Source organism: Oncorhynchus keta, unplaced genomic scaffold, assembly GCF_023373465.1.
Source record: "Oncorhynchus keta strain PuntledgeMale-10-30-2019 unplaced genomic scaffold, Oket_V2 Un_contig_6484_pilon_pilon, whole genome shotgun sequence".
Lineage (NCBI taxonomy): Eukaryota > Metazoa > Chordata > Actinopteri > Salmoniformes > Salmonidae > Oncorhynchus > Oncorhynchus keta.
Genome location: NW_026288893.1, coordinates 1 through 22,500, shown reverse-complemented (window position 1 = coordinate 22,500; position 22,500 = coordinate 1). Strand labels below are relative to the sequence as shown.

General features: G+C 41.5%; 2 protein-coding genes across 2 annotated transcripts in view; both read left to right on the top strand.

Annotated features, from left to right (window-relative positions):
- The window catches only part of LOC118383806 (dynein axonemal heavy chain 6-like), a 48,306-nt gene extending 35,814 nt beyond the window's left edge, over positions 1 to 12,492 (top strand). The window contains exons 11-20 of the mRNA XM_052511202.1: positions 1 to 73; positions 4,587 to 4,676; positions 4,961 to 5,081; positions 5,389 to 5,540; positions 5,815 to 5,967; positions 8,195 to 8,332; positions 11,986 to 12,018; positions 12,136 to 12,141; positions 12,286 to 12,291; positions 12,436 to 12,492. The exon at positions 1 to 73 is cut by the window's left edge and continues 38 nt beyond it. Coding sequence (XP_052367162.1) covers positions 1 to 73; positions 4,587 to 4,676; positions 4,961 to 5,081; positions 5,389 to 5,540; positions 5,815 to 5,967; positions 8,195 to 8,332; positions 11,986 to 12,018; positions 12,136 to 12,141; positions 12,286 to 12,291; positions 12,436 to 12,492 — 829 coding nt within the window. The remainder of the gene's footprint in view (positions 74 to 4,586; positions 4,677 to 4,960; positions 5,082 to 5,388; positions 5,541 to 5,814; positions 5,968 to 8,194; positions 8,333 to 11,985; positions 12,019 to 12,135; positions 12,142 to 12,285; positions 12,292 to 12,435) is intronic.
- Positions 12,493 to 20,532: 8,040 nt separating this feature from the next.
- On the top strand, positions 20,533 to 22,490 carry LOC127925902 (dynein axonemal heavy chain 6-like; the record flags this gene model as incomplete). Its single annotated transcript, XM_052511200.1, has 4 exons — positions 20,533 to 20,741; positions 21,745 to 21,925; positions 22,018 to 22,114; positions 22,283 to 22,490. Coding segments are annotated over exons 1-4 (579 nt in total), but the record flags the coding sequence as incomplete, so codon positions are not given.
- Between the last annotated feature and the right edge of the window lie 10 nt (positions 22,491 to 22,500).

Below are 22,500 nucleotides of genomic sequence, written 5' to 3'. Positions count from 1 at the left end.
GGTGTTGTCATTAGTTGTGTTGGTGACTGACTCCTACTTTGATGCCTTCACTCAGCCCATGATCAACAGCAAGGTGTGAAACACCACCACTGACTAATTAGCATCAAAAACGGGTTTTTATTTGTTGCAGATAGCTAGGTGAGACAACTACACCTGTTATAGTGAGTACATTTTTCCTCAAAGTCCAGTGCAGGTCTTAGTTCACCAAAGACAAGGGTGCTATTTAGTTTAGTTGTAGTTTTTGGGGACAGTTTTCCAGACACAGATTTAACCTAGTTTTAGAATTAAAATCAATGTGAAGAATCTTCATGATAAGTTCTGTTCAGTATTAGTGTTGGTCTGAGTCCAGGAAACCATCCCTAAATGTTTTAATAGTCTGACATCTGATGAGCATTCACCAAGAACAAGATGGCTGTTGTCCAGTTAGTAATACTATCCTATCATATAATACTATCCTATCATATAATACTATCCTATCATATAATACTATCATATCATATAATACTATCCTATCATATAATACTATCCTATCATATAATACTATCCTATCATATAATACTATCCTATCATATAATACTATCCTATCATATAATACTATCATATCATATAATACTATCCTATCATATAATACTATCCTATCATATAATACTATCCTATCATATAATACTATCCTATCATATAATACTATCCTATCATAACATGGTTGTATTCCACTATCATTCAGATAGAGGAGATGTAATACTATCCTATCATATAATACTATCCTATCATATAATACTATCCTATCATAACATGGTTGTATTCCACTATCATTCAGATAGAGGAGATGTAATACTATCCTATCATATAATACTATCCTATCATAACATGGTTGTATTCCACTACCATTCAGGTGGAGGAGATGTAATACTATCCTATCATATAATACTATCCTATCATAACATGGTTGTATTCCACTACCATTCAGGTGGAGGAGATGTAATACTATCCTATCATATAATACTATCCTATCATAACATGGTTGTATTCCACTACCATTCAGGTGGAGGAGATGTAATACTATCCTATCATATAATACTATCCTATCATAACATGGTTGTATTCCACTACCATTCAGGTAGAGGAGATGTAATACTATCCTATCATATAATACTATCCTATCATAACATGGTTGTATTCCACTACCATTCAGGTAGAGGAGATGTAATACTATCCTATCATAACATGGTTGTATTCCACTACCATTCAGGTAGAGGAGATGTAATACTATCCTATCATATAATACTATCCTATCATAACATGGTTGTATTCCACTATCATTCAGGTAGAGGAGATGTAATACTATCCTATCATAACATGGTTGTATTCCACTATCATTCAGGTAGAGGAGATGTAATACTATCCTATCATAACATGGTTGTATTCCACTACCATTCAGGTAGAGGAGATGTAATACTATCCTATCATATAATACTATCCTATCATAACATGGTTGTATTCCACTACCATTCAGGTAGAGGAGATGTAATACTATCCTATCATAACATGGTTGTATTCCACTACCATTCAGGTAGAGGAGATGTAATACTATCCTATCATATAATACTATCCTATCATAACATGGTTGTATTCCACTACCATTCAGGTAGAGGAGATGTAATACTATCCTATCATATAATACTATCCTATCATAACATGGTTGTATTCCACTACCATTCAGGTAGAGGAGATGTAATACTATCCTATCATATAATACTATCCTATCATAACATGGTTGTATTCCACTATCATTCAGGTGAAGGAGATGTAATACTATCCTATCATATAATACTATCCTATCATAACATGGTTGTATTCCACTACCATTCAGGTGGAGGAGATGTAATACTATCCTATCATATAATACTATCCTATCATAACATGGTTGTATTCCACTACCATTCAGGTGGAGGAGATGTAATACTATCCTATCATATAATACTATCCTATCATAACATGGTTGTATTCCACTACCATTCAGGTGGAGGAGATGTAATACTATCCTATCATATAATACTATCCTATCATAACATGGTTGTATTCCACTACCATTCAGGTGGAGGAGATGTAATACTATCCTATCATAACATGGTTGTATTCCACAATCATTCAGGTAGAGGAGATGTAATACTATCCTATCATAACATGGTTGTATTCCACTATCATTCAGGTAGAGGAGATGTAATACTATCCTATCATAACATGGTTGTATTCCACTATCATTCAGGTAGAGGAGATGTAATACTATCCTATCATAACATGGTTGTATTCCACTATCATTCAGGTAGAGGAGATGTAATACTATCCTATCATATAATACTATCCTATCATAACATGGTTGTATTCCACTACCATTCAGATAGAGGAGATGTAATACTATCCTATCATAACATGGTTGTATTTCACTACCATTCAGGTAGAGGAGATGTAATACTATCCTATCATATAATACTATCCTATCATAACATGGTTGTATTCCACTATCATTCAGGTGGAGGAGATGTAATACTATCCTATCATATAATACTATCCTATCATAACATGGTTGTATTCCACTACCATTCAGGTGGAGGAGATGTAATACTATCCTATCATATAATACTATCCTATCATAACATGGTTGTATTCCACTATCATTCAGGTGGAGGAGATGTAATAATAATACTATCCTATCATAACATGGTTGTATTCCACTATCATTCAGGTGGAGGAGATGTAATACTATCCTATCATAACATGGTTGTATTCCACTATCATTCAGGTGAAGGAGATGTAATACTATCCTATCATATAATACTATCCTATCATAACATGGTTGTATTCCACTATCATTCAGGTAGAGGAGATGTAATACTATCCTATCATAACATGGTTGTATTCCACAATCATTCAGGTAGAGGAGATGTAATACTATCCTATCATAACATGGTTGTATTCCACTATCATTCAGGTAGAGGAGATGTAATACTATCCTATCATAACATGGTTGTATTCCACAATCATTCAGGTAGAGGAGATGTAATACTATCCTATCATAACATGGTTGTATTCCACTATCATTCAGGTAGAGGAGATGTAATACTATCCTATCATAACATGGTTGTATTCCACTATCATTCAGGTAGAGGAGATGTAATACTATCCTATCATAACATGGTTGTATTCCACTACCATTCAGGTAGAGGAGATGTAATACTATCCTATCATATAATACTATCCTATCATAACATGGTTGTATTCCACTACCATTCAGGTAGAGGAGATGTAATACTATCCTATCATATAATACTATCCTATCATAACATGGTTGTATTCCACTATCATTCAGGTAGAGGAGATGTAATACTATCCTATCATATAATACTATCCTATCATAACATGGTTGTATTCCACTACCATTCAGGTAGAGGAGATGTAATACTATCCTATCATAACATGGTTGTATTCCACAATCATTCAGGTAGAGGAGATGTAATACTATCCTATCATAACATGGTTGTATTCCACTATCATTCAGGTAGAGGAGATGTAATACTATCCTATCATAACATGGTTGTATTCCACTACCATTCAGGTAGAGGAGATGTAATACTATCCTATCATATAATACTATCCTATCATAACATGGTTGTATTCCACTATCATTCAGGTGGAGGAGATGAGATTACTATCCTATCATAACATGGTTGTATTCCACTATCATTCAGGTGGAGGAGATGTAATACTATCCTATCATAACATGGTTGTATTCCACTATCATTCAGGTAGAGGAGATGTAATACTATCCTATCATATAATACTATCCTATCATAACATGGTTGTATTCCACTATCATTCAGGTGGAGGAGATGTAATACTATCATATAATACTATCATAAACATGGTTGTATTCCACAATCATTCAGGTAGAGGAGATGTAATACTATCCTATCATAACATGGTTGTATTCCACTATCATTCAGGTAGAGGAGATGTAATACTATCCTATCATAACATGGTTGTATTCCACAATCATTCAGGTAGAGGAGATGTAATACTATCCTATCATAACATGGTTGTATTCCACTATCATTCAGGTAGAGGAGATGTAATACTATCCTATCATAACATGGTTGTATTCCACTATCATTCAGGTAGAGGAGATGTAATACTATCCTATCATAACATGGTTGTATTCCACTACCATTCAGGTGGAGGAGATGTAATACTATCCTATCATATAATACTATCCTATCATAACATGGTTGTATTCCACTACCATTCAGGTGGAGGAGATGTAATACTATCCTATCATATAATACTATCCTATCATAACATGGTTGTATTCCACTATCATTCAGGTGGAGGAGATGTAATACTATCCTATCATATAATACTATCCTATCATAACATGGTTGTATTCCACTATCATTCAGGTAGAGGAGATGTAATACTATCCTATCATAACATGGTTGTATTCCACTATCATTCAGGTAGAGGAGATGTAATACTATCCTATCATATAATACTATCCTATCATAACATGGTTGTATTCCACTACCATTCAGGTAGAGGAGAAGACGTGTGGTGACGGTCCTGGTCTGGAGGCCATGTTAGAGGATGATAAACACCTTCTGAACATCATCCTCGACATCAAGGTCAGCATTCTGTGTCCTTTTTAAAGGTCATTTGAATTAGCTAAGTGGATGGTAATTGTCTTGGACATGTTGATGTCAACTTGGTGTCTATTATGATGATGCCAAAGCTCTTTAAATCTGTTGTGGGAGTTAAATGACTTTCACAGTCCAGTGTTTTGTTGTCTTGCCTCTTCGTCCTTGTGCCCTGATTCCCTGACTGTTGGTCTAACTGGCTGCCTCATTAAGAAGTTTGTTTTGTTGTCTCTCCTCGTCTCCCTCTTCCTCCTCCTCTCGCTCCCCCTCAGCAATCGCTCCAGTTTGCGTTTGACTCGGCCAGCGTTTACGCGCGCACCTTTGAGAGCTTCCGCGTCTTCTACAGAGAGAATGAGAGTCTGGACCTGGACGCGCTCAGAGATCAGGATCACGGTACCGTAGCAACGCTCTTCATCATCGTCACCAACATCATCAATTCAATGAACTTACCAGGGAACAGAGAAAATGGATTAGCCAAGGCACTTCTTTTCAGTATATAGCTTTGAGTTTCTACAGTCAACACAAATACCACAGCAGCATATCCATTTTGTCTCAGTTCATTCAGACCTTTGGATCCAATGAGGTCCTTGAGGCGTTTTCTGTATATTTCACAGTGGCAGATCAACACTCCCCCATCTCTCTTTTTTAAACGGTCTAGAGAGCCATCATGTGACTCGGTACCCTGTCCTGTTCCCTGTAGGAGTGGCGTTCTTCGCTGAGAGTCTGAAGAAGTACCACAGCGAACATAAAGAGGCCCTGGCCATCAAACAGAAGAGGCACCTGGGCCTGCTGCTGGTAGACACCACTCTGCTTAAAGGGAAGCTCCTCCCCTCACCACTACGCTGTCTGGAGGTAGGAGTCGAGGAACAGTGTTCCAAGTGTTAATCACCCCCTACAGCCCGGGCCTTTGCACTGTGGAGATCTGAAACGTATTCATTGGTATTAGCAATATGTACAAATATAAACTTCCACTTAGCCTATCAGAGGGCGAGTTTGAGCTATTACCAAATTGCTTACACATGTCAAATCATATCGGTTCTCCACAAGTCCATAGGGCTTAGGTTCAAGTGGTGGATTTGGGATTGGGCCGTCCATCCACTGACCAACATTAATGCCTCCCCTCCAGGCCATCAATGACATGCTCCCCCTGCTGGCCAAGAGAAAGATTGACGCCATCATCGCTGAGGCTCAGGATGCCCAGTTCAAACTGGAGTTCATCCCCTCTGCAACTACAGAGTTCGTCAACTCCCTCACCTTCCTAGAGGAGATACAGGAGCGGGTAAGAGACGCTTTTGTCTAGAGGGGATACAGCTTTCGTAAGAATGGACTTTTTCGTGGCAGGTTAGGAGAACTTACGCAGTAGGTTTAGGAAAATGAACGTAGCAGGTTAGGATAACTTACGCAGTAGGGTTAGGAAAATGAACATAGCAGGTTAGGGGAACTTACGCAGTAGGTTTAGGAAAATGAACGTGGCAGGTTAGGAGAACTTACGCAGTAGGGTTAGGAAAATGAACGTAGCAGGTTAGGAGAACTTATGCAGTAGGGTTAGGAAAATGAACATAGCAGGTTAGGAGAACTTACGCAGTAGGGTTAGGAAAATGAACGTAGCAGGTTAGGAGAACTTACGCAGTAGGTTTAGGAAAATGAACGTAGCAGGTTAGGAGAACTTACGCAGTAGGGTTAGGAAAATGAACGTAGCAGGTTAGGAGAATTAGGTTAAGGTTGACGGTCACACAGAGCCACCATCTTCTTCATTCAAGAGACTGACTCCGTCCCAGAGTAGCGGACTCAGACCCAGAGTAGGGGACAGACCCAGAGTAGGGGACTCAGACCCAGAGTAGGGGACAGACCCAGAGTAGGGGACAGACCCAGAGTAGGGGACTCAGACCCAGAGTAGGGGACAGACCCAGAGTAGGGGACAGACCCAGAGTAGGGGACTCAGACCCAGAGTAGGGGACAGACCCAGAGTAGGGGACAGACCCAGAGTAGGGGACAGACCCAGAGTAGGGGACTCAGACCCAGAGTAGGGGACTCAGACCCAGAGTAGGGGACAGACCCAGAGTAGGGGACTAAGACCCAGAGTAGGGGACAGACCCAGAGTAGGGGACAGACCCAGAGTAGGGGACTCAGACCCAGAGTAGGGGACTCAGACCCAGAGTAGGGGACTCAGACCCAGAGTAGGGGACAGACCCAGAGTAGGGGACTCAGACCCAGAGTAGGGACAGACCCAGAGTAGGGGACAGACCCAGAGTAGGGGACTCAGACCCAGAGTAGGGGACTCAGACCCAGAGTAGGGGACTCAGACCCAGAGTAGGGGACTCAGACCCAGAGTAGGGGACTCAGACCCAGGGTAGCTGCTGACTCAGACCCAGAGTAGGGGACTCAGACCCAGGGTAGGGGACTCAGACCCAGAGTAGGGGACTCAGACCCAGAGTAAGGGACAGACCCAGAGTAGGGGACTCAGACCCAGAGTAGCTGCTGACTCAGACCCAGAGTAGGGGACAGACCCAGAGTAGGGGACTCAGACCCAGAGTAGGGGACTCAGACCCAGGGTAGCTGCTGACTCAGACCCAGAGTAGGGGACTCAGACCCAGAGTAGGGGACTCAGACCCAGAGTAGGGGACTCAGACCCAGAGTAGGGACAGACCCAGGGTAGGGGACTCAGACCCAGGGTAGCTGCTGACTCAGACCCAGAGTAGGGGACTCAGACCCAGAGTAGGGGACTTAGACCCAGAGTAGGGGACTCAGACCTAGAGTAGGGGACAGACCCAGAGTAGGGGACTCAGACCAAGAGAGCTGCTGACTCAGACCCAGAGTAGGGGACTCAGACCCAGAGTAGGGGACAGACCCAGAGTAGGGGACTCAGACCCAGAGTAGGGGACAGACCCAGGGTAGCTGGACTCAGACCCAGAGTATGGGACTCCGACCCAGAGTATGGGACTCAGACCTAGAGTAGGGACAGACCCAGAGTAGGGGACTCAGACCCAGAGTATGGGACAGACCCAGAGTAGGGGACTCAGACCCAGAGTAGGGGACTCAGACCCAGAGTAGGGGACTCAGACCCAGAGTAGGGGACTCAGACCCAGAGTAGGGGACTCAGACCCAGAGTAGGGGACTCAGACCCAGAGTAGGGGACTCAGACCCAGAGTAGGGGACAGACCCAGAGTAGGGGACTCAGACCCAGAGTACTTTGTCACTTTGTATCACACTGTAGTCATTGTTACTTAGATTACCAAACTCCTGGGAAAGATGACCCAGGGAGTCCGTAGGGGGTTCAGACCCAGGTGAAAGTCTTTCAGATGTTTCTGGGAAAGGACTCAGACCTGTTTTCAGCCAGCATGGCCCGCCTAGAAAACATCTGGGGTAAACACTCAGACAGTTCTTTCATGGTCTGTGTGTTTGACTCAGATGGAGTGGTTGGACAGACCAGACAGAGACCAGACCCAGATGTACAAGCTGACTCAGACTCCTACCCGTGCCCAGCCCTCCTGAGGACTTTGCCTCAGACCCAAACCCTCAGTCACCGGGACTCAGACCCAAGGCCGTGGGGACTCAGACCCAGACGTGGGGGACAAGTTCTGTGTCCACCTCCAGGGGACTCAGACCTCAACAAGGAGGTCAAGAGGGACAAACAGCAGGCTCAGGTAACTCAGACCCAGGGTCAACGTTCAGATGCATTGTATCAGACTAGCTTCAGCATCACAGGGTCAGTGTTTGACCCAGACCCATAAATAACCGGGAAAAAGCTAGAATGTAGACATTAGACTCTGGATATGATAGTCATTTACAACTGGGTTCAGACCCCAGGTCGTTGTGGACAAATCAACTGACCTGAAAAGACATTTCAGACCTCAGAGTAGGGGAAAGACCCAGATGTGTATGGGGACCAGACCAGGGAGGGGGACAGACCCAGATGGGGACTGGAGCCATTAAAAATCTGAGCTCATAGTGAGTGCCGCTGAGGCTCGGGGACTGCATACCCAGATCCAGGGAGGGGGGACAGACCCAGTGGTTAGAGCGTTGGACTCAGAACCAGAAGCTTGCAAGTTCAAACCCCCAGCTGACAAGGTACAAATCTTGTCACTTTGTATCACACTGTAGTCATTGTTATGTTACTCATTCCCCAAACTCAGATCTGGACAAACGATGACCCCAAGGTCCGTCAGTGTGGACGGGTTCATGTTCCATCAGGTGAAACCAGGCTTTCCAGTATGTCTTTCCAGAAGGACTTCAAATTTCTGTTTTACAATACTATACTACAATACAATATTCTACAGTACCATACTAAAATACTATACTATACAATAAATATTCTGCAGTACCATACTTCTTTCATGGTATAATATAATACTATTACTATACAGATGGAGTACTATACTATACAATACAATATTCTACAGTACCATAATATACAATACAATACTATACTATACAATACAATATTCTACAGTACCATACTATACTATACAATACTATACTATACTATACAATACAATATTCTACAGTACCATAATATACAATACAATACTATACTATACAATACTATACTATACCATACTATACAATACTATACTATACAATACCATACAATACAATACCATACTGTACAATACCATACTATACTATACAATACAATATTCTACAGTATCATAATATACAATACAATACTATACTATACAATACAACACCATACTATACAATACTATACTATACCATACAATACAATACCATACTATACAATACTATACTATACAATACCATACTATACAATACCATACTATACTATACAATACACATAGTCTCTGGATATAATATACATTTACAACTGGGTATACTATACAATACAATATTCTACAGTATCATACTATACAATACAATCCATACTATACAATACTGACAATACAATACCATACTATACATTACAATACCATACAATACAATACCATACTATACAATACCATACCAGACCATACAGGGACAATACTTTACATACAATACCATACCATACAATCAAACTCATACAATACAATACCATACAATACTACCATACCATACTATACAATACCATACAATACAATACCATACCATACTATACAATACCATACCTACTATACAATACTTACTATACAATACAATATTGCAGTATCATAATACCCCTATACTGACAATACAAATCTGTCGTATCTGCCCCTAACAATACCCGTACTATACTATACTATACAATACAACACCATACTATACATACTACTACAATACCCATACTATACAATACAATACATACATACAATACTGATACTATACAATACCATACAATACAATACCATACTGCTACTATACAATACCATACAATACAATACCATACCATACTATACAATACCATACCGTACTATACAATACTATACTATACAATACAATATTCTACAGTATCATAATATACCATACTATACTATACAATACAATATTCTACAGTATCATAATATACAATACAATACTATACTATACTATACAATACAACACCATACTATACAATACCATACAATACAATACAATACAATACCATACTATACATTACAATACCATACAATACAATACCATACTATACAATACTATACTATACAATACAATATTCTACAGTATCATAATATACCATACAATACAATACCATACTATACAATACAATACCATACTATACAATACCATACAATACAATACCATACAATACCATACCATACAATACAATACCATACCATACAATACAATACCATACAATACAATACCATACAATACCATACTATACAATACAATACCATACCATACAATACAATACCATACAATACAATACCATACCATACAATACAATACCATACAATACAATACCATACAATACAATACCATACCATACAATACCATACAATACAATACCATACCATACAATACAATACCATACCATACAATACAATACCATACAATACAATACCATACAATACAATACCATACCATACTATACAATACCATACAATACCATACAATACAATACCATACCATACAATACAATACCATACTATACAATACTATACAATACAATACTATACAATACTATACTATGCAATGCAATATTCTACAGTGCCATACTATACCATACTATACAATACTATACAATACCATACTATACCATACTATACAATACAATATAATACAATACCATGCTATACAATACCATACCATACTATACGATACTATACAATACAATATTCTACAGTACCATAATATACAATACAATACTATACTATACAATACCATACAATACCATACAATACAATACCATACTATACAATACCATACAATACCATACTATACCATACTATACTATACAATGCAATATTCTACAGTATACCATACTATACATACTATACTATACCATACTATACCATACTATACAATACAATATAATACAGTGCCATACTATACAATACCATACCATACTATACGATACTATATACAATATTCTACAATACAATATACTATACAATACTATACTATACAATACCATACTATATAATATTACAATACAATACTATACAATACCATACTATACAATACCATACTATACAATATAATACCATTCTATACAATACCATACTATACTATACCATACTATATACTATACAATACAATACTCTACAATACAATACTATACATAAACAATACTATACTATACAATAAATAAATTCATTCAAAATATACAATGTGATTTTCTGGATTTACTCTGGAATACTATAAAATAATACTAATAATAATAATAATAATAATATAATAATATAATTTTTTTCTAATTTTGTCTGTCATAGTTGAAGTGTACCTATGATGAAAATTACAGGCCTCTCTCATCTTTTTAAATAGGAGAAGTTGCACAATTGGTGGCTGACTAAATACTTTTTTGCCCCACTGTAGATGCAGATGAGATGCAGATGAGACTGTAGATGAGTAAAAGGATACAGTACGTCTTCTGACCACTAGAAGACAGTAAAACACCACTTTTCACCATCGTTCCTTGAGAGAAACAGTATAGTTAAATGTAGAGTAACTTTCTGTTGTGCGTTTAAGTATCTTCCATTTGGCACTTTTTCACACCTGGATGTGCATTGATTGAGGCAATTCAGATTAAGTGTCTCTTTCAAAGGATGCCTATATTCTCTATCCCTCATTGACCCCTTTCTCCCTGGCCTTGGCACCCGTCTTGTCAACTACCCTCAAGTAGAGTCACCCCTCTCTGACTTCTAACCCCTTGCCTCTGTAGGTTGAGGTGACTAAGTACGAGGCGTTAGTGGAGGTGAGTGACCCCTCTCTGACCTCTAACCCCTGACCTCTGTAGGTGGAGGTGACTAAGTATGAGGCGTTAGTGGAGATGAGTGACCCCTCTCTGACCTCTAACCCCTGACCTCTGTAGGTGGAGGTGACTAAGTATGAGGTGTTAGTGGAGATGAGTGACCCCTCTCTGAGCTCTAACCCCTGACCTCTGTAGGTGGAGGTGACTAAGTATGAGGCGTTAGAAGAGATGAGTCATCCCTCTCTGACCTCTAACCCCTTGCCTCTGTAGGTGGAGGTGACTAAGTATGAGGCGTTAGAAGAGATGAGTCATCCCTCTCTGACCTCTAACCCCTGACCTCTGTAGGTGGAGATGACTAAGTATGAGGTGTTAGTGGAGATGAGTGACCCCTCTCTGAGCTCTAACCCCTGACCTCTGTAGGTGGAGGTGACTAAGTATGAGGCGTTAGAAGAGATGAGTGACCCCTCTCTGACCTGAACCTGACCTCTGCTGTGGGACTCTCTGGAGTGGAGATGAGTGACCCCCCTGCCTCTAACCCCTGGCTGGAGGTGGAGGTACAGTATGGAACCATGCAGGGGTTAGATATCACTCACACACCACTATGTTGACTAACCATACACTTCTGACAAAGGAGTTGTTCCTCTATTCTTCCCTGTCTCTGTAAGTCTCACCTTTTGCATTCTGACCACACTGCAAAAGCTGCTGTGGGACTCTTGTCCGGAAATGGGGCGCAGGCTGGCTGGATGGATTCAGTGTATGGAACTGCATACTCCACCTGTCTTCTCAGTGTATGTAATAACAGTAGTATACTCCACCTGTCTTCTCAGTGTATGTAATAACAGTAGTATACTCCACCTGTCTTCTCAGTGTATGTAATAACAGTAGTATACTCCACCTGTCTTCTCAGTGTATGTAATAACAGTAGTATACTCCACCTGTCTTCTCAGTGTATGTAATAACAGTAGTATACTCCACCTGTCTTCTCAGTGTATGTAATAACAGTAGTATACTCCACCTGTCTTCTCAGTGTATGTAATAACAGTAGTATACTCCACCTGTCTTCTCAGTGTATGTAATAACAGTAGTATACTCCACCTGTCTTCTCAGTGTATGTAATAACAGTAGTATACTCCACCTGTCTTCTCAGTGTATGTAATAACAGTAGTATACTCCACCTGTCTTCTCAGTGTATGTAATAACAGTAGTATACTCCACCTGTCTTCTCAGTGTATGTAATAACAGTAGTATACTCCACCTGTCTTCTCAGTGTATGTAATAACAGTAGTATACTCCACCTGTCTTCTCAGTGTATGTAGTAACAGTAGTATACTCCACCTGTCTTCTCAGTGTATGTAATAACAGTAGTATACTCCACCTGTCTTCTCAGTGTATGTAATAACAGTAGTATACTCCACCTGTCTTCTCATTGTATGTAATAACAGTAGTATACTCCACCTGTCTTCTCAGTGTATGTAATAACAGTAGTATACTCCACCTGTCTTCTCAGTGTATGTAATAACAGTAGTATACTCCACCTGTCTTCTCAGTGTATGTAATAACAGTAGTATACTCCACCTGTCTTCTCAGTGTATGTAATAACAGTAGTATACTCCACCTGTCTTCTCAGTGTATGTAATAACAGTAGTATACTCCACCTGTCTTCTCAGTGTATGTAATAACATTAGTATACTCCACCTGTCTTCTCAGTGTATGTAATAACAGTAGTATACTCCACCTGTCTTCTCAGTGTATGTAATAACAGTAGTATACTCCACCTGTCTTCTCAGTGTATGTAATAACAGTAGTATACTCCACCTGTCTTCTCAGTGTATGTAATAACAGTAGTATACTCCACCTGTCTTCTCAGTGTATGTAATAACAGTAGTATACTCCACCTGTCTTCTCAGTGTATGTAATAACAGTAGTATACTCCACCTGTCTTCTCAGTGTATGTAATAACAGTAGTATACTCCACCTGTCTTCTCAGTGTATGTAATAACAGTAGTATGGACCCAGAGACCTGTCTTCTCAATGTATGCCAATAACCAGTGGAGTATAGGCCTCCACCTGTCTTCTCAGTGTATTTAATGAGGGAGAGTATGATGTGTGTTGTGTACCTGTCTTCCAGTTGATGTAGATATGATGTGTATTGTGTAGGATGATTCTTCCAGTTGATGTAGATATGATGTAGTATACTGTAGGATGTCTTCCAGTGATGTAATATGATGTGTGTTAGTATGATTCTCACCTGATCTTATGATGTGTGTGTGTAACAGGATGATTCTCTCCAGGTGATGTAGATATGATGTGTGTTGTTAGGATGATTCTCTCCAGGTGATGTAGATATGATGTGTGTTGTGTAGGACCTGATTCTCTCCAGGTGATGTAGATATGATGTGTGTTGTGTAGGATGATTCTTCCAGGTGATGTAGATATGATGTGTGTTGTGTAGGATGATTCCTCCAGGTGATGTAGATATGATGTGTGTTGTGTAGGATGATTCTCCCAGGTGATGTAGATATGATGTGTGTTGTGTAGGATGATTCTCTCCAGGTGATGTAGATATGATGTGTGTTGTGTAGGATGATTCTCTCCAGGTGATGTAGATATGATGTGTGTTGTGTAGGATGATTCTCTCCAGTTGATGTAGATATGATGTGTGTTGTGTAGGATGATTCTCTCCAGGTGATGTAGATATGATGTGTGTTGTGTAGGATGATTCTCTCCATGTGATGTAGATATGATGTGTGTTGTGTAGGATGATTCTCTCCAGGTGATGTCGATATGATGTGTGTTGTGTAGGATGATTCTCTCCAGGTGATATGATGTGTGTTGTGTAGGATGATTCTCTCCAGGTGATGTCGATATGATGTGTGTTGTGTAGGATGATTCTCTCCAGGTGATATGATGTGTGTTGTGTAGGATGATTCTCTCCAGGTGATGTAGATATGATGTGTGTTGTGTAGGATGATTCTCTCCAGTTGATGTTGATATGATGTGTGTTGTGTAGGATGATTCTCTCCAGTTGATGTTGATATGATGTGTGTTGTGTAGGATGATTCTCTCCAGTTGATGTAGATATGATGTGTGTTGTGTAGGATGATTCTCTCCAGGTGATGTTGATATGATGTGTGTTGTGTAGGATGATTCTCTCCAGTTGATGTTGATATGATGTGTGTTGTGTAGGATGATTCTCTCCAGTTGATGTCGATATGATGTGTGTTGTGTAGGATGATTCTCTCCAGTTGATGTTGATATGATGATGTGTTGTGTAGGATGATTCTCTCCAGTTGATGTCGATATGATGTGTGTTGTGTAGGATGATTCTCTCCAGGTGATGTAGATATGATGTGTGTTGTGTAGGATGATTCTCTCCAGTTGATGTTGATATGATGTGTGTTGTGTAGGATGATTCTCTCCAGTTGATGTAGATATGATGTGTGTTGTGTAGGATGATTCTCCTCCAGTTGATGTAGATATGATGTGTGTTGTGTAGGATGATTCTCTCCAGTTGATGTCGATATGATGTGTGTTGTGTAGGATGATTCTCTCCAGTTGATGTCGATATGATGTGTGTTGTGTAGGATGATTCTCTCCAGGTGATGTTGATATGATGTGTGTTGTGTAGGATGATTCTCTCCAGGTGATGTAGATATGATGTGTGTTGTGTAGGATGATTCTCTCCAGGTGATGTAGATATGATGTGTGTTGTGTAGGATGATTCTCTCCAGGTGATGTAGATATGATGTGTGTTGTGTAGGATGATTCTCTCCAGGTGATGTCGATATGATGTGTGTTGTGTAGGATGATTCTCTCCAGGTGATGTTGATATGATGTGTGTTGTGCAGGATGATTCTCTCCAGTTGATGTAGATATGATGTGTGTTGTGTAGGATGATTCTCTCCAGTTGATATGATGTGTGTTGTGTAGGATGATTCTCTCCAGTTGATGTCGATATGATGTGTGTTGTGTAGGATGATTCTCCCCAGGTGATGTTGATATGATGTGTGTTGTGTAGGATGATTCTCTCCAGTTGATATGATGTGTGTTGTGTAGGATGATTCTCTCCAGTTGATGTGTGTTGTGTAGGATGATTCTCTCCAGGTGATGTTGATATGATGTGTGTTGTGTAGGATGATTCTCTCCAGGTGATGTTGATATGATGTGTGTTGTGTAGGATGATTCTCTCCAGTTGATGTAGATATGATTTGTGTTGTGTAGGATGATTCTCTCCAGTTGATGTCGATATGATGTGTGTTGTGTAGGATGATTCTCTCCAGTTGATGTAGATATGATGTGTGTTGTGTAGGATGATTTTCTCCACTTGATGTTGATATGATGTGTGTTGTGTAGGATGATTCTCTCCAGTTGATGTCGATATGATGTGTGTTGTGTAGGATGATTCTCTCCAGTTGATGTTGATATGATGTGTTTGTGTAGGATGATTCTCTCCAGTTGATGTCGATATGATGTGTGTTGTGTAGGATGATTCTCTCCAGGTGATGTTGATATGATGTGTGTTGTGTAGGATGATTCTCTCCAGGTGATGTAGATATGATGTGTGTTGTGTAGGATGATTCTCTCCAGTTGATGTTGGTATGATGTGTGTTGTGTAGGATGATTCTCTCCAGTTGATGTTGATATGATGTGTGTTGTGTAGGATGATTCTCTCCAGGTGATGTTGATATGATGTGTGTTGTGTAGGATGATTCTCTCCAGGTGATGTTGATATGATGTGTGTTGTGTAGGATGATTCCCTCCAGTTGATGTAGATATGATGTGTGTTGTGTAGGATGATTCTCTCCAGTTGATGTTGATATGTGTGTTGTGTAGGATGATTCTCTCCAGTTGATGTCGATATGATGTGTGTTGTGTAGGATGATTCTCTCCAGGTGATGTTGATATGATGTGTGTTGTGTAGGATGATTCTCTCCAGGTGATGTAGGTATGATGTGTGTTGTGTAGGATGATTCTCTCCAGGTGATGTTGATATGATGTGTGTTGTGTAGGATGATTCTCTCCAGGTGATGTAGATATGATGTGTGTTGTGTAGGATGATTCTCTCCAGGTGATGTAGGTATGATGTGTGTTGTGTAGGATGATTCTCTCCAGGTGATGTAGATATGATGTGTGTTGTGTAGGATGATTCTCTCCAGGTGATGTTGATATGATGTGTGTTATGTAGGATGATTCTCTGTTGATGTCGATATGATGTGTGTTGTGTAGGATGATTCTTCCAGGTGATGTAGATATGATGTGTGTTGTGTAGGATGATTCTCTCCAGGTGATGTAGATATGATGTGTGTTGTGTAGGATGATTCTCTCCAGGTGATGTAGATATGATGTGTGTTGTGTAGGATGATTCTCTCCAGTTGATGTAGATATGATGTGTGTTGTGTAATGATTCTCTCCAGGTGATGTAGATATGATGTGGGTGTAGGATGATTCTCTCCAGTTGATGTAATATGGATGTTTAAGCCAGTGAGATCTCCCCAGGTTGATATGATGTGTGTCTGTGTGATTTCAGAGGTGATGTTGATATGATGTGTGTTGTGTAGATGATTCTCTTCAGGTGATGTTGATATGATGTGTTGTGTAGGAGGATTCTCTCCAGGTGATGTTATGATGTGTGTGTGGGGGTGATTCTCTCCAGTTGATATGATGTGTGTTGTGTAGGATGATTTGGTGATGTAGATATGATGTGTGTTGTGTAGGATGATTCTCTGTTGATATGATGTGTGTGTGTGGATGATTCTCTCCTGGCTGTGGGTGTGTGTGATTACCTGGTGATGTGATATAATGTGTGTTGTGTTGACCTGGCTGATGTAGATATGATGTGTGTTACCTGGCTGTGGGTTGATGTAGATATGATGGCTGTTGATATGATGGTGTGTGTTGATTCCTGGCTGATATGATGTGTGTGTGTTGACCTGGCTGTGATATGATGTGTGTGTGTTGATTCCTCCAGGCTATGATGTGGTGTGTGTGATTCCTCCAGGTGATGTTGATATGGTGTGTGTTACCTGGCTGTGGGTGATGTTGATATGGCTGTGGGTGTAGTGATTCTCTGGTGATGTTGATATGATGTGTGTTACCTAGGATGATTCTGGCTGTGTACGGGTGTGTGTTAGATATGATGTGGCTGTGTAGGATGATTCTCCTGGCTGATGGTGTGTGTAGTGATTCTCCTGGATGTAGATATGATGTGTGTTGTGTTGATTCCTGGCTGATATGATGTGTGTGTGTTGACCTGGATATGATGTGTGTGTGTTGATTCCTCCAGGTGATGTTGATATGATGTGTGTTGTTAGGATGATTCTGTGGGTTGATGTAGTATGACCTGGCTGTGGGTGATTCTTACCTGGCTGATGGTGTGTGTTGACCTGGTTGATATGATGTGTGTGTGTACCTGGCTGTGTGTGTTACCTGGCTGTGGGTGTGTGTAACGTGTGTCTTTTTCCCTCCAGCTCCCAGTGATCACAGACCTGCGTAACCCGTGTCTGAAGGGCAGACACTGGGAGATTCTGGAGGCCGTCATAGAGGCCAGTCTCCTGGAGGAACCTCAAACTCTGGCCTCTCTGGAGGGACTCAACATCTTCAGCTACAGCGAAGCGATACAGGAGGTAACACCCTCCCTCTGCTATGACATGGACATACCGGAGGTAACACCCTCCCTCTGCTATGACATGGACATACAGGAGGTAACACCCTCCCTCTGCTATGACATGGACATACAGGAGGTAACACCCTCCCTCTGCTATGACATGGACATACAGGAGGTAACATCTCTGCTATGACATGGACATACAGGAGGTAACACCCTGCTATGACATGGACATACAGGAGGTAACACCCTCCCTCTGCTATGACATGGACATACAGGAGGTAACATCCCTCTGCTATGACATGGACATACAGGAGGTAACATCCCATGGACATACCATCTGCTATGACATGGACATACCGGAGGGAACACCCTCCCTCTGCTATGACATGGACATACAGGAGGTACCACCCTCCCTCTGCTATGACATGGACATACAGGAGGTAACACCCTCCCTCTGCTATGACATGGACATACAGGAGGTAACACCCTCCCTCTGCTATGACATGGACATACAGGAGGTAACACCCTCCCTCTGCTATGACATGGACATACAGGAGGTACCACCCTCCCTCTGCTATGACATGGACATACAGGAGGTACCACCCTCCCTCTGCTATGACATGGACATACAGGAGGGAACACCCTCCCTCTGCTATGACATGGACATACAGGAGGTACCACCCTCCCTCTGCTATGACATGGACATACAGGAGGTAACACCCTCCCTCTGCTATGACATGGACATACAGGAGGTAACATCCCTCTGCTATGACATGGACATACAGGAGGTACACCCTCCCTCTGCTATGACATGGACATACAGGAGGTACCACCCTCCCTCTGCTATGACATGGACATACAGGAGGTAACATCCCTCTGCTATGACATGGACATACAGGAGGTACCACCCTCCCTCTGCTATGACATGGACATACAGGAGGTCCCACCCTCCCTCTGCTATGACATGGACATACAGGAGGTAACACCCTCCCTCTGCTATGACATGGACATACAGGAGGTAACACCCTCCCTCTGCTATGACATGGACATACAGGAGGTAACATCCCTCTGCTATGACATGGACATACAGGAGGTACCACCCTCCCTCTGCTATGACATGGACATACAGGAGGTAACATCTGCTATGACATGGACATAAGGAGGTAACATCTGCTATGACATGGACATACAGGAGGGAACACCCTCCCTCTGCTATGACATGGACATACAGGAGGTAACATCTGCTATGACATGGACATACAGGAGGTAACATCTGCTATGACATGGACATACAGGAGGTACCACCCTCCCTCTGCTATGACATGGACATACAGGAGGTAACACCCTCCCTCTGCTATGACATGGACATACAGGAGGTAACACCCTCCCTCTGCTATGACATGGACATACAGGAGGTAACATCTGCTATGACATGGACATACAGGAGGTAACACCCTCCCTCTGCTATGACATGGACATACAGGAGGTAACACCCTCCCTCTGCTATGACATGGACATACAGGAGGTAACATCTGCTATGACATGGACATACAGGAGGTAACATCTGCTATGACATGGACATACAGGAGGGACCACCCTCTCTGCTATGACATGGACATACAGGAGGTAACATCTGCTCTGACATGGACATACAGGAGGGACCAACCACAGACTTGTTGATGTAGTTGTATGTATCCATTCCGTTGTAGCAGGTGAACCAGGCCAAACAGAAGCAGTACAGTAAAGTGTTTGACCCAGTCTGGTTCTCCTCTTCCAGGTGTCAGGACAGGCTTCAGGAGAGGCATCGCTGGAGACCATCCTTAAAAGGTAGGAAAGACCCAGGAAGAACATGTTGTAGTTCTACTTCCTGTTATTCCTATTGTCTAAACTCAACCCCACTGTGTAGGTTGAGGATTCCTGGAAGACCACGGAGTTTCCGGTTCTCTCCCACCGGGAGTCTAAAGACCTGTTCATCCTGGGAGGAACTGATGACATTCAGGTGCTGCTGGATGACAGTACCATCAACATGGCCACGGTGGCGTCCTCTCGCTACGTCGGACCCATCAAGACCAGAGTAGACGAGTGGCAGAGGCAGCTAAACCTCTTCAGCCAGACACTGGTGAGACCGAGACCAATCACATTCATTTACTGTTTTGGCTAAACTCAAGGTGAGAGACTAGAGACCAGATCAAATGGATGGTACTGTGTGATGATGCTGTTTTATATGTCAAATGGTCATGTATCAAATGCTAATGGTCATGTATCAAATGCTAATGGTCATGTATCAAATGCTAATGGTCATGTATCAAATGCTAATGGTCATGTATCAAATGCTAATGGTCATGTATAAAATGCTAATGGTCATGTATCAAATGCTAATGGTCATGTATCAAATGCTAATGGTCATGTATAAAATGCTAATGGTCATATATCAAATGCTAATGGTCATGTATCAAATGCTAATGGTCATGTATAAAATGCTAATGGTCATGTATCAAATGCTAATGGTCATGTATAAAATGCTAATGGTCATGTATAAAATGCTAATGGTCATGTATCAAATGCTAATGGTCATGTATCAAATGCTAATGGTCATGTATAAAATGCTAATGGTCATGTATCAAATGCTAATGGTCATGTATAAAATGCTAATGGTCATGTATCAAATGCTAATGGTCATGTATAAAATGCTAATGGTCATGTATCAAATGCTAATGGTCATGTATCAAATGCTAATGGTCATGTATCAAATGCTAATGGTCATGTATCAAATGCTAATGGTCATGTATCAAATGCTAATGGTCATGTATCAAATGCTAATGGTCATGTATCAAATGCTAATGGTCATGTATCAAATGCTAATGGTCATGTATCAAATGCTAGGTAATTCTCTCCTCCTTCTCCCCCTCTACCCTTCTAATCCTAACCCTCTTTCTCTCACTGATTTACCTCTCCCTCCCTCCCTCTCTCTCTCTCTCTCTCTCTCTCTCTCTCTCTCTCTCTCTCTCTCTCTCTCTCTCTCTCTCTCTCTCGCTCTCTCTCTCCCCCTCTCTCTCTCTCTCTCTCTCTCTCTCTCTCTCTCCCCCTCCCTCCCTCCCTCCCTCCCTCCCTCCCTCCCGTAGGAAGAGTGGCTGACGTGTCAGCGTAACTGGCTGTATCTGGAGAGTATCTTCAGTGCTCCAGACATCCAGAGACAGCTTCCTGCTGAAGCCAAGATGTTCCTCCAGGTGGACAAGTCCTGGAAGGAGATTATGAGGAAGGTCAACAGGCTTCCCAATGCTCTGAGGGCTGCTACACAGCCAGGTAACTAACTCTCTCTCACACACATACTCACACACTCAAGAGAGAGAGAGAGGGGTATCACCCCCCTCCCCTGTTCTCTTGTCTCTCTACAGGTCTGCTGGAGATCTTCCAGAACAACAACGCCCTGCTAGATCAGATCCAGAAGTGTCTGGAGGCCTACCTGGAGTCCAAGAGAGTCATCTTCCCCAGGTACTGTGCTGTCTGCATGTATCTCTAGGACCAGGATTGGTGGTCAACATCTGAACCACTTGGTTCATCTGCTGATGTCATGTCCCACTGTGTTGTGATGTTCCCTGTGGTGAAATGTTGGAAGACACTTCCTGAATCAACGCGTCCGTCTCTCGGTACCGTTCCCAGGTTCTACTTCCTGTCCAACGATGAGCTCCTGGAGATCTTGGCTCAGACCAGGAACCCCCAGGCCGTTCAGCCCCACCTCAGGAAGTGTTTTGATGCTATCGCCCGCCTGGAGTTCGCCCTGCTGCCCCCTCCGCCCCCCGGCGCCATGACAACGCAGCCTGCAGACGGAGAGCAGGAGAAGGTCTACAGCAACGACATTCTGGCCATGGTCTCACCTG